Here is a 13,030-nt window from a genome sequence, read left to right as displayed (position 1 = left end):
CTTCGGGTCGTCGACGTCGAGTAGTAGCACTTCAAGGTCGTCTTGTTGGCAGCACTTCACAGAAGAAAGCTTAGAATGTCTTGTTCTTGAAGCTGCACCTCAACCCTCTTTTTATATGAGGTTCCGGGCGCCTGGGACCTTTCCGGGCGCCTGGAGTGTGACGTGGCCAGCCAACTAGGTTGCTCCACGTGGTGAAGTCGCGCAGGGGATAAAGTTTGGTCCCGAGCGCCCGGACCTGTTCCGGGCGCCCGGACCACCTTTTTCCAGCAGGTTTCTCTCCTGCAAAACAAGGTTAGTCAGAGCAAATACCCTGCAAGACAGTGTTAGAATCTGATAAAACATAGTAAAGAAAAACTGACAGTCTTCGGACTGTCCGAATCTGACTTCGGATTCCCAACCGGAAACCCTAGGTCGACCCGACGCCTACTGTTCCCTCTACGGGGAACGCATCCTCACCTACTCCCCTCAGGAGAGATTACCTGATACCAGTCCGGTTCTCCAGACCGACTGGACTTTCCGCCTAGGGTTACCACTCCTAGGACCTAGGGTTACCGCCCCCTAGGGTTTTCCTCCACCTAGGGTTACCGCCCCTTAGGACCTAAGGTTGCCGCCCCTTAGGGTTTTCCCTCACCTAGGGTTACCGCCCCCTAGGACCTAAGGTTACCACCCCTTAGGGTTTTTCACCTGCCTAACCGCAGCTAGGACTTTCCTGAAACACTTATTCAAACATGTTAGATCACACACAAACTTAACTTTGAATCCTTTGCCATTATCAAAACTAAGGTTCGATCGTCGGATGCTTCTCGCACCAACAATGTTAACGAGCTGAACATATATGTGTTCAAGTTTATTTGTTTAGTTTAGCGAGTTGTTCAACCTTTTTTGTTTAATTAATCTTATATATATTGAACGAACATAAACAAGCTCTTATCAAACCAAACACCAAGCTTGTTCACGAACGCTTGGTTTATTTATAGTCTAATAAAAATGACTCTTTTACTTCATCGATTTCATAAAAGTATTGAAGTAATTGATCATATATGACGTCACAAGTTATATTTGTTGATGAATTAAGTTATTTATATAACTTCATTTTGTTTCATAAAATAGTGAAGTAAACAAATATTTTGCACTTCACAAAAAATGAATAAATATATCATAAATGTGTACAAAATTGAAATGAAATCCAATTTACATTAACCCAAATCAAATATTGAAACCAACAAATGATATCCACAAGTTCAAACATGAGACATGTTTAACCAAATTGAGACATGTTTACCTTGAGACATGTTTGACCAACTTTATCCAAAATGTATTTACAAATATCTAAATATAATCTAAAAACTTATATCGCAACATGCATGACTCTTAGGCACCCACAAAGGAGTAAATGGATTCATTTCATTCACTTCTTACTTCATCATACGGAAATTGATTGTGAGCTGCAAATTGAAATATAAAAAGTACCATACTAATAACTTGATTTGAGATTTTGCTTTAAACAAACAATAGTAAACAAATCAAGATGTATTTAGACTTATGACCTTAGAAATAAAAGTTTCAAAAACACTAATAGAAATTTGAGACTCAATGCAAAATGACTTGATAAAGAAGAAATTCATCTTCTTTTCCAATTGGTGAAGGTAGCGGATGAAATGATGGGGTACATGTTCTTACTGAACTATACCAAAACTGAATCGAAATTTAAGCTTCGCCTAAAACAACCCAAAACAAATCCATAAAATAACAAAATTCATACCAGATTCTACATTACTAAACTGTTTGTAGATGGAATTTTAGGGCACACCTGGAATTGATCTTAACAACCCATAAGTAGGAAATTGATCTTAATAATATACTTAGCTTATCAAGCATTGTACGTGCCAAAGTCTAATTGTTTGAAACAGAGTATTCCCACATCAATGCTATCTATTCTGAAGTGGTAATATATATATATATCGAAGAAGTAGAAGAGATATAGAGTTTCACTGTGAATGAGATTTTACTCCAACATTAAGAGTTTCAAGGTATGTTGTTAGTTTATATTGATTCACATGTATTGAGGATGTAAATAAATGCATGGGGAGATGTTCTCTCACGCGTGAGTGCGTAGGGAGGGTGCAAATCCAGAGCTCAGATTGCACTGAACCATGTTAACTCGTGTGCGGGCACAACCTGTGCGCGCCGAATGCCGGACCTGTCAGGGCAAAATTTGCCCAACATTTACACACACAAAAGACTGAATCTCCACCTACGTTCCCCTTCTCCTCAGTGGAGTGTCCGTGATAGTAATCAGGTACCTCTCGGTTCACCGTGACCATCAGTGTTTGGTGGGAATCACGGTTTATCGTTGTATCTTGGGAAACAGACGACCTAAGAAAGTCCTCGAAGTACAGTTGGAGGTGGAGTGAATCTGTTTCCTTCTATTTCAAGGAAACTGCGTTCGTCGCATGCCTCAGTTCAATTGTCCGGCCGCTTTCTAGGCTTCGCCTAGCCAATTGTTACGCTTTGCTATTTGCCCGCCTGGTCACTCGGTCGGCTATTTTGACCGGTCTGACTTGCGTCCAGAGCCCATTTGGCTTCTTTGCCCGGTCGACCCCAATTCGATCGGTCATCTACTCGTTCAACTAACTCGCCCGATCGACCTCTCGTTCAGCTAACTCGTCCAGTCGGCCAGTGTGAAACTTGCTTGCGACACTTGACAGACACCAACTCCTGCTTATACCTTAAACAAATATCTTGCATCAAGAACCTTCTCTTCCGGCATCATTCCCACATTCCACAGACAAAACTTGGAATCCAACGATCCCCACAAGAGAAAGCCCTCCTTGTGCAGACTCCACGAGATCCCATATCGTTCCATGGAGAGGCCTCTCAAGACGACGTCCGGACCACTCTCCTCGGCTTCGACCGGCCTTAGTGGCCGCCGCTCGCAGTCAAACACGTGAACCCCCACGAGCTTAGCTGGAGTTGGTTAGTGCGTAGAAATTTGTCATTTGAGAGTGTGAGTTTGAACCTCGGGATAATTAGGACGTAATTCCTTGGTCATTGTGTATCTCTTTCCACTGCGCACTAGCTTCTTCAGTTACCATAATTTACCTCCTTCGTGTTGGTCCTGAGATGGACTGGCGAAGGCGCTGGGGGTGAGCGAATCGCCTTTTGTCATATGATAGCTACAAATAATGACCCGTGTGGTAAGTATTGACATGCTTACCACATGAGATCGCGGGGTCGAACCGTAGGACTATCGAAGTGTAAAATGAAGTAGATAGTTATATGCAATGCTGTTCATGAAGTAAAACGAAGTATATTCTTGAAAATATTCACTATACTGATATTTGTTTAAGATATACTTTAAATAGGCCGGTTTTAAAGGTCAGTTTAGGGTTAGGGTAGGTGGCATCCTCTAATCCATAAATTACGGATCAAAAATTAGTCCACTGATCTTGATTGATGGATCATGATGGACCTCATATATTTAAGTGATGGGATCCATCAAAATAAATCAATCGATAAAGTGAAATCATCCTTTGATCTATAAATTATGGACCAGAAAATCTGTACTCAGTTTAAAAAGCGAAAAGTAAAATTAAGAAAAAAATTTTACAGTGAAAAAGTTTTCGTTATTTACTTTATTAAAATTTTCATATGGAAGAGATACGCAATGATAATTTTAAAGTCAAAATCAATCAATTTAAAATTGGACAGAAAATAACTGATGAAAAAAATTAACGTATGTACCCCTTTTCATTCACAAAATTATATCATATACTTAAAAAAAAATGAAACACCCACTCAATTTAACACACAAAATTATACTATATATAAATCTTTTTTATTTTTTCACCTCATCTCTTCTCCCTCCAAAGATAACTTTTTACCAGAAATTTCTTTCTCTTAATCATCTGCGCTTTCGAGTAAACACCAGTAATATACTACATGCGGACGTGTCAACGTCACAAACCCTCTCCAGAATCTGTTAAAGATCTTTTACGTCTCTGGCAGGCCCATAGGCCGGCCTGTGAATCGAACCCAACCCGTTCCTGTCTTGGTCCAGACACGTTCTCGTACGACGGGCCGGCACTGACACTTGGCCCTAGAGCCTGGTGCCAGATGTGTATAATTGAGTATGAGTTCGACCGGGAGCCAAACCCTACCCCCCAAGTTCTCCCTTCGTGTGAGGGTCAGTGGAGGCGCGGGATCTTCTCCTCCGTCACCAACCACCACTCCGCCACCGGGCTCGCCACCGTCGACGCTTTCCTCAATGACTCGGTACCAATTCTTTGTCCTCCTTTTCACATACCGTACACCTGTAGACCTGTCTTAATCTTTTTTCCGTGGCAGGCGGATTAGAGCTTTCAAGCGATGGATGAAATCCCACGACTTCGACTGCAGCGATGCCCTGGAGATCGTTGACGACGGATGTGTCGGCGGAGGCATATCGGTCAGAGCTGTTTGCGACCTGAAGGAAGGGGACCTTGTGGCCACCATTCCCAAGAGCGCTTGCCTCACTATTCAGACTTCGGGTGCGCGCGAAATGATCGAAAGCGCTGGCTTGGCGGGATCTCTTGGCTTGGCGGTGGCCGTAATGTACGAGAGGAGCTTAGGACCCGCATCTCCGTGGCATGGGTACCTTCAACTTTTGCCAGATAGAGAATGCGTGCCTCTCGTATGGAGCTTGCGGGAAGTCGACGCCTTTCTTTCAGGAACGGAACTCCACAAGGTAAAAGAATCCCTTCCTCGATGCAATTTGTCAAATGAAGCTATGGACGATTATGATATATATTATTTATTGTGCGTGAGAACTCTATAATTTCTTTTCTCCTCCAACCATTATTCTTCATTGGAAGCGAGAAGCCTGAGATTGAGAGAAAACTCAGTCAGAATGCTGAATGTTAGTAAGTCAAAATGCACCTACTGAGCAAGATATTGTGTATCAATTTGTATCAGATAAAAAGGATAACCAAAGAACGATTGAGAAAGCTAGAGTGGATCAATCAGCTAGTCATTTAGTTGCCGTCTTCAATAACTTAGTGATCTGTTTCAGAAACTGGCACCTATTTTCCCATTGCCTCCGTTCTCTATTTCTGTTTTCTATCTTATATCATTTCACTTGATATAAGATTCGTTAGTACAAGACACTTATAGTTGATTGACATTAGATTAGTTAGTCCAACTTATCGTGTTTTTACTCAAGTCATTTTTTCACTATGTAAGTCTCACGGAGATTAAAATTTATCTTTAATTTCATGGAAATGATCTCCTTTACATTGTGGCATATGATACCTGGCAGTCTCTTAAGTCAAACCAGTTGGTTTACCAAAATTTTATTGCTATCATGTTTAAAAGATGCTGGTTGGTTACGCTGGTGGTGTTGTACTCCACATTCAGCGTGCACTATGTGTGCATACAAACTTTGGGTGATTGTGTTATCTTTCTGACACACGTCACTTAATGCTTTAGATGTTGTATGCCCTGCACTTGAATTATATGCCACTGCTCTATATTGTGATCGTTCAATGTTTAGCTATCTTTTGGTAAATTTCTAGGCAGACAGTAAAGGAAGACAAGAGTTCTGTGTATGAGGATTGGAGAGAATTTATAGAGCCCTTAGTTTTATCTGGCACTTGGAATATTGATCCAGAAAGGTTTGGTGTTGAGCAATATTTTTCAGCCAAGACTCTAGTTTCATCAAGATCATTTCAAATTGATAGTTGCTACGGATTTGGAATGGTGCCTTTAGCTGATCTGTGAGTAACCTTCATTGTGTCCAGATGTTTAATTGATGCTTTTGTCTGTATATGCAAACAGAAATTTCCATTTTGTTTAAATACAATTTTCCTGAAATCTTTCTTTGGCTGAGTTAAAATGTATTTCAGCTTCAATCACAAAACAGGAGCTGAACATGTCCATTTTACCTCAGTAACTTCTTCATCTAGCTCAGATGATGATGGAGATAGTGATATCAGTTATGAGTCTCATGATGGTGAATCATCAATCGCGAATTCAAATACTAGATCTTCAGGTTTTGATGAATTTTAACTCCAACTTTTACATGAAACAGGAAGCATTTTTATTAATAATTTAACTGAGTGATATTTTTTTTTTGCTCAGGAAAAGATGATACTAATCTTGAAATGATTATTGTTAAATATGCTGAGGCAGGATGTGAGGTTGGCATTCTGGTTTATAATTTTTCTTTCTTTTTCTGAATACATGCAACTTATGCTTGGTAAAGCAATTTTTTTTTGGTGAATTTTAAAGCTTGGTAAAATCCATTATGATATTATTCCAGATTATTTTGTTCTTTGTCGGTGGATCAGGGCTGGGTCATGTATCCTAGAATTGATCATTTACATATGTTTTTGTTCAAAATATTTTTTCGCCATGAGATCTCCAACTTTAGTTCATGACTTCCTTATTACTTTCATCCTCATTTGCCCAAGATTAGCCAATTCACTTGTTATTACATTATGAATATACAGATCCCCATTTTAATGTTCTAGTGTTGGCATGATATAGGGCTCCTGATTTCTTTCAATATTTCACTTTTTTTCATCCTCATTCATATTTGGTGTCCATCACTTTGTTGACAAAAATATTTCTTGTTTCTGGTACCTTCAATCATATGGCCTGCTAGATTTAGTTAAATGTTAATGTTGTGGAAATGAACACTGCACTCTGCCAATTTGTGCTGAATCTATTTTATTTTGATTTTCTGTTACCAATCATCCTTGAAATCAAACTGCTCAACTGCCCTCTTGTTCATATATCAAGAATATGGCACCTCAATAGTTAGCCCACACACTTAAAGAGTAAACAGTGGCATTCGTTGACAGTAAAAAAACCATTGCAGCTTATTCCTCAATCCTTCAATATGTAATACTTGGGAAAATAAGCCAATTAAGTGATAAAATTAGAATCTGTCTACTCCCCATTTCTATGGTTTTATGCTTGTGCTTGTATACTAAATGGGAATTGTTCTTTCTGCTTGAGAATTTTCTTTTGTAATTTAAATTGCTCTGCAGATTTCGTTGGCTATGTTGTCAGTTCATGGATACTGTGTAGATGCAAAAATAAAATTTGCAGGGAAACAAAAAAAAAAAAACAGTTCTGTCATTGCTGGAATATGTTATAAGGTCTTCCACACCTTCAGTTTAACCTTGATTTTGCATCGACAAATCACTGAACCATGTAAGAAAAGTTTTCGAAATATCCAATTCATGTACCATAGTCTCAAAATTACTAAATCATGTATCCAATTTCATTTTTGTGATTCACTGTAGCAATTGATTCGGAATGTTTTTGTAACAATGAACAATTGCAATTGATTATTTTTTTTTTAATTAAAAAACCTTCTATAATTAAAAATTTGCTGCTCTCAATACGGTATATCGAATTTTTGTTTGAGGATATAGATATAATTAAGAGAACGAATGAACACATAGAATCTGGTTCCATGTCATTCTGAATCCTCTAGATTCATCAATCAATTTCGCTTAAAATCGACTAATGGATCTAAAGAGCTTGGAATGATGTGAAATCAGGTATTATGTGTTCATCTAGTTCTCCTGTTTATATCTATGGTTTCAAACATCAATTTGACACCCAATATACACAAATTGAATTTTTTTCAGGATATTATTGTAGCAATTGATTCCGGACAAATTAACTGTATCCAAATTTATTGTTATACTGAAGCAATCGATTCGGAGGGGTAAAAATGGATTTGGGTACATGATTTGGTATTTTTAAATTTAGAGTACGTGATTTAGGTATTTCGGAAACTATTCTACGTGATTTAATAATTTGCCTATTTTTCATCTCGTTTTCTTGTCTCACCCGCTGTTTATTAAGAATTTGTTGGTAATAAATGTACCAATTTCTTTGAGCAACTAATTGGCATAACCTGTTTTCCTCAGGTGTTCAACACTTACGGCATCATCGGCAATGCTGCTCTTCTTTACAGATATGGTTTCACCGAACCCGACAACCAATTCGACATTGTGAACATTGATCTGGCACTGGTAGTCAGATGGTGTTCCTCGGCCTTCTCTGGTCGCTATTGTAGAGCAAGGGTTTCATGCTGGAGAAAGCTAAATTACTTAGGTTCTGCCAATCAACACTGTGAATACTTTGAGATTTCATGCGATGGAGAACCAGAATTGGAGCTTCTCGTCCTACTTTACATAATTTTTTTACAAGAGGAGGATTATGAAAAACTGGGATATATGTCCGATGCATTAGCTAATCTGGATGAGTCCACTGCCATTGTCAAATTAGTCAAGGCCACAAGCAATAAACGCATGAAAATGGATCAGGAAACATCTGGAGATATCAAGGAGCTACTGGTATCAGACAACGTTTGTTTCGCACTAAGTTCACTTGCTGATCTGAGGGAAAGTTTGTATGGAAGTAGCTCGGTAGAGGAAGATACCAAAAAGATTGAAAGATGCTGTGATATGAAAGAGAGGAAGGCGTACCATTCTCTTGTGCTGCGGAAGTGTGAAAGGCTGATTCTCGGCAGGCTAAGAGATTATGCATCAAAAAGATCGAGTAAGAAGAAGCTGTAGAACAGTTTGATGGGTATTGAGTTGGAATAAGCAAGTGATTCATAGGTTTCGACCTGAGAAGTTCTGTAGCAACTCGGAAAGTATTGATCTATATGTAGGTGTTATGATAAAAGACAAGTAGTTTATCAAGATGACACTTTTATCCCACTAGTTCTAAGAAGAGCTGAAGCATCAGAGGGCATATACAGATTTACATCTTAACATTAATCAAGACGTCAAAGGGACTTGAATCCAAATACTCCCAACATAATACATATTTACATCGAGAGTAGATCCTCTAGTCTGTAAATTTACAGATCAGGGGATGGTCCATTACATGAGAACTCTTGATTTGGATGAACTTTATCTTTAAATAGGTGGGGTTTATCCAAATCAAGGGTCTTCATCAGTGGACCATCTCCTGATCTATAATTTGCGGACCAGAAGATCCCTATTGATTTACATCTCACTAAATTTTTTACATAAAGTACTACGTAAATGTATTCTATTGATAACCAACTTTATGAATGTTAAATTCAATATCACTCAAAATTTAAATGTTAAAATGCATAAGATTTATAAAGCACGCCATATTTTTATATATTTACATATAAAACTGGAAAAAAAAAGTTATAATAGAACTTTATCGAGCCCAGATCCTTTGATCCAGAATCTTCTGGATAAGAGATCTTGTATATTTATTGATGGGATGAATTAAACTCTATCTATTTAATAAATGAGGTTCAGTCCATCATTCAATGAACATGCCCAACTTTATCTAAGTTACTAACAAGTTTGTGAAAAGTTGTTTACTAATTTTAATATCCGCCAACTGACCACGATTTCGACGAGCCCAAATCGGTGCGGTTTAATTGTATGCAAATTATAAAATTATTAATGGGGCAGAAGGTGACCTTGTAGTTGTGCCCGCTGGGGCAGATGACCGTGCTGGTCTCGTCGTGCTGCGGGTAGCTGTAGGCCTGCGGGTAGCTATAGGCGTCGGGGCACCGCGTCTTAAAGAACCTTGAATAAACCGTGGGCCCACAAGTTCCATCGGTGCAGCAGTAGTGGGGCGTCCCGAAGACGGTGCAGGGGTTGTTGCAGCCCCCCGGCGCCCTCAGCTCCGCCGGGCACTCCCCCACGATGTTGGCGGAGCACCGGACCCCTCCGCACCCGCCGCTGGTGGGGCTGAAGGCTATCCCCACGTTGTAGCCCTCCACGTTGGAGATGCCGAAGTAGTCGAGGTCGCTGAACTGGTTGAGGGAGAATTCGGCGAGGGTATTGGGCGGCCGGCCGTAGTCCTGGCACTGCAGCACCCCGCCGCAGTCGCCGGTCTGGCAGTTACCGCGGCCGCTTCTGTCGAAGGAGCACCCGGTGCGGGCCCAGATCCGGCCGAGGTCGGTGCCGGCGGTGACGTTGATGGTCCAGGTCTGACCCGGGTTGAGCTGGTTACCGCCGCCTGTCTTGGGGCTGGTGGAGGCCCATGCGGCCCAGACAGTGAAGGAGCAGCTGTTGACGATCTCGATGGTTGCGGCGTTATTGGACAGAGGGAGGAGGAGGAGGAGGAGGAGGAGGAGGAAACAGAGCACGGCGTTGGTTGATGTTGCCATGGTAGACTACGCACTATAATTAATTAATTAATTAATTAGACTCAAGCTTATGTGTTGTGGGGATTCACGAGGAAGTGGGAAATCTATAGAGACTCGTACGATCGTGACGGACGGACTTCAGAGACGACGTGACGGTTAAAATTACGAGGATTGAGTCAAAGTTAGAATGATATGGCAGTTCATTTCCCATCTAGCTCTTATGCTCACCTAATATCAAGGCTCTCGAACTTAGCCCGACCAAGTTATTAGCCGAGCAAAAAAAGCTGACCGGCCCTTAAAGGCAGTCGAACATAAGAAGTCTAGTGCTTTGGCTAAAAAGATAACATATTCAATCATTTAAATAGTCGATCGAGTGTTAAGGCGGCCGGCCTTATAGGCCGGACGGAAAATTCAACTTGTCTCATAGTAGACCGGCTCTATGAAGGATCAACATCGGCTCCTTGATATTCATAGATACACACCCGACCAAATAAAGATCTGGCCTGACCTAAGGTGCTTAGTCTCATAAGCTCCTTTGTGCATGCGGCCCAGCCAGAGAAATCGCCAGCCAGAGACACTTGGTTTCATATGGTTGCCCGAACAGGATTTCTAGTATGCCCATTGCCTCACATCATCCTCTGAACGGATGTTTATTGTTGCAGATATCAGAGTAAGGCAGGCATAACGACCACCGACCTATTAGGTCGGTTATGATATTATTAATGTGTGCACTTATGTGTCAAGATATTCCTTATGTATTTTATGAATAATTATTTCGTAAAGGTAAATATTTATTATTAATTATTTAATTTTCTGTACATATATAATTAATAATAAAATCCTACATATTAATGAGTATATTAATATGGAAACAGACCTTGATCGGATAGATATATAGAGGAAGTATGGATATCTAGATCAACGCTGAGTATGACTAGGTCGAGATAGACCAAGGGATAGATATCCAAGTTTACTTTGGGGTGCCTTGAATTTAGAGGTATACTGGACATGACCCGCTTAAGAGGAAACCACATATTAAGCATCATTGGTCATTCATCTTATGAACGAATATAATTGATATTTTGACTTGAAACCTTCATTTATTCTATGTGTGGAGTTCTGTGCTTTGACGCTGTTAAAAGCAGTTGATCCTGTCCGAATGCTGAATCAACGGGCGTTGGGCACGTGGCACTCCCCGGTTGCTGGTGTGGATCTTCGACTGGTTGCACGAAGTTTCGGCGAACCTGCACAGAAGTCGGGCCGGGAAGGGGTTCCCGGCGGCGACCCTCCGACGCTCAAGTCAGGCAAGCAAGCGGTGGCAAGTGGCTCTCGAAATATCAGAATGCGTACCTCCGGCGAAGGATGAGGGCTTTTATATAGGACAGCGGAGAAGCGAGTGCACACATATCGAGGTGTACACGTGTCCGTAGCTCATACCCCAGTAAGGGCTTGTCAGTGAGCTTACCTGACCCATACTGCTACAGTCCAAGCATGTCCTCGATGGGACAACGGAACCCCTTGTCGCGTGATTTGGAGTATGACCATATCACGAAGCATGCCAGCTGTCAGAAGATGTCCCTTGTCTCTTTCCCCGAACTCCTGCCGGGCATCCGACCGGCCCACGTCCGCCTTCCGTCCGACCGGTCATATATGATGGTCCACTTGGGAAATTATCGGTAATGTGTTTTGTGGCGACTGTTAGCAGTATGCTTCATGCCTTCGGCCGAGCGTGCCGTCCGCTCGGCCCTACGATCTTGCTCAATGAGCGCTGGAACCCCGACTTCCATAGGGGTGCCTTTTGCCATCGGCTAAACACCGGGCGACCGCCCGGTCAATCAGACCCCTTCTCCCGGTCGGCCTAGCTGGTCCGACCTTCTTCGATGGACCGCCCGGCTCTTTGACTTCCACGTGGCGTTGACCCCTTACAACGAGGGTCCCCTGTTCTCATCGCCGAATCAGCAGTCTTTAATCGGATTGTGATTAATACAATAGTTGGGTGTATGGTAAAGCGTAGAGAGAATAGTGTTGAGTCAATAATAGATTCATCTCTCTCTTGGATTAGGAGTTAACATCCTGATCACTTGATAAAAATATTAGTGACTCGAAATCCATAGCCACGAGAGGAATAATTTATCATTCAAGAGTAGTCTATTATATCTTGAAAATCATGTAAAATAATTAATTTAGTAATTATGCATAATGTACCAAATTAATTAGGATGTAGGCTTAGACGAAGAGATTGAATTACATAATAATCGGTTTATAGTGGTTTATAGTTTATGACTAATATTAATTTTATCACGTTAGGTGATTAAAATTTGTTGATTGATGATTACCTTATGTTGGATGAGTCATACGTGAGAGAGAGAGGGGATAAATCACATGGTTTTCAAGAGCTTATTTTTTTTATTTGAAATTAAAGTAAAGGTAGAGCGGAAAAGACAAAAGTGAAAAGCAAGTAAAAGACGTGAACGCAAGCGGTTTTTATTTGATTCGGAGTTTTCAATGACTCCTACTCCAAGACCCAGGTCACGCAGATCTAATGACGGATAATTCACTAAATGTCTCTTCCGAAACTGTCGGAAGAGGAGATCGAGTATGATCCTGTCCGAAAGCTGAGTCAGAGGGACTAGCGAGTTGATGTAGCTGGAATGTTGAATGAATCGCGATGGCCCACAAGAGGGTATGCTGAGATGCCTTCTATGTTGACCAAGTAGTCAGAAGTCCTCTCATCAACACTACCTGCAACTAGCGACCGAATTGCCCCAGTCCCTAGTACCTCGATGTTCGAAGCAAATCCAACAAATATATAAGGAACATAACAAATAGTAGAGTAATGAAATGTGTATAGAATAAGAATGGAGAACGTACCCTGGCCTGGGGCAC

The 13,030-nt window shown here is 41.1% G+C and overlaps 2 protein-coding genes across 3 annotated transcripts; one reads left to right on the top strand and one right to left on the bottom strand.

Annotated features, from left to right (window-relative positions):
- Positions 1-4,157: 4,157 nt before the first annotated feature.
- Positions 4,158-8,736, top strand: LOC122015029 (ribosomal lysine N-methyltransferase 3-like). Of its 2 annotated transcripts, XM_042571669.1 has the most exons (6): positions 4,158-4,275; positions 4,348-4,726; positions 5,557-5,753; positions 5,883-6,028; positions 6,118-6,176; positions 7,926-8,736. In XM_042571669.1, exons 1-6 carry the CDS (start codon positions 4,268-4,270, stop codon positions 8,574-8,576), a joined length of 1,440 nt encoding a protein of 479 aa, XP_042427603.1. In that variant the 5' UTR covers positions 4,158-4,267; the 3' UTR covers positions 8,577-8,736. The 2 variants fall into 2 exon arrangements, with proteins under 2 accessions (XP_042427603.1, XP_042427611.1); XM_042571677.1 differs by lacking the exon at positions 4,158-4,275 and having other exon boundaries at positions 4,492-4,726; positions 5,553-5,753.
- A 613-nt stretch (positions 8,737-9,349) lies between these two features.
- Positions 9,350-10,165, bottom strand: LOC122015044 (protein P21-like). The gene has a single exon (XM_042571688.1). It carries the CDS (start codon positions 10,163-10,165, stop codon positions 9,374-9,376), a length of 792 nt encoding a protein of 263 aa, XP_042427622.1. The 3' UTR covers positions 9,350-9,373.
- Between the last annotated feature and the right edge of the window lie 2,865 nt (positions 10,166-13,030).

Source organism: Zingiber officinale, chromosome 1A, assembly GCF_018446385.1.
Source record: "Zingiber officinale cultivar Zhangliang chromosome 1A, Zo_v1.1, whole genome shotgun sequence".
Taxonomy (NCBI): domain Eukaryota; kingdom Viridiplantae; phylum Streptophyta; class Magnoliopsida; order Zingiberales; family Zingiberaceae; genus Zingiber; species Zingiber officinale.
This window is presented reverse-complemented; position numbering and strand designations above follow the sequence as displayed.

Excerpts from the sequence above, each read along its gene's own strand:
- LOC122015044 (XM_042571688.1), bottom strand. The coding sequence starts at position 10,165 with ATGGCAACATCAACCAACGCCGTGCTCTGTTTCCTCCTCCTCCTCCTC.
- LOC122015029 (XM_042571669.1), top strand. Across the intron at positions 4,727-5,556 it reads CAGGAACGGAACTCCACAAG|ACAGTAAAGGAAGACAAGAG; the intron begins GTAAAAGAATCC and ends ATTTCTAGGCAG. Across the intron at positions 6,029-6,117 it reads TTCAAATACTAGATCTTCAG|GAAAAGATGATACTAATCTT; the intron begins GTTTTGATGAAT and ends TTTTTTGCTCAG.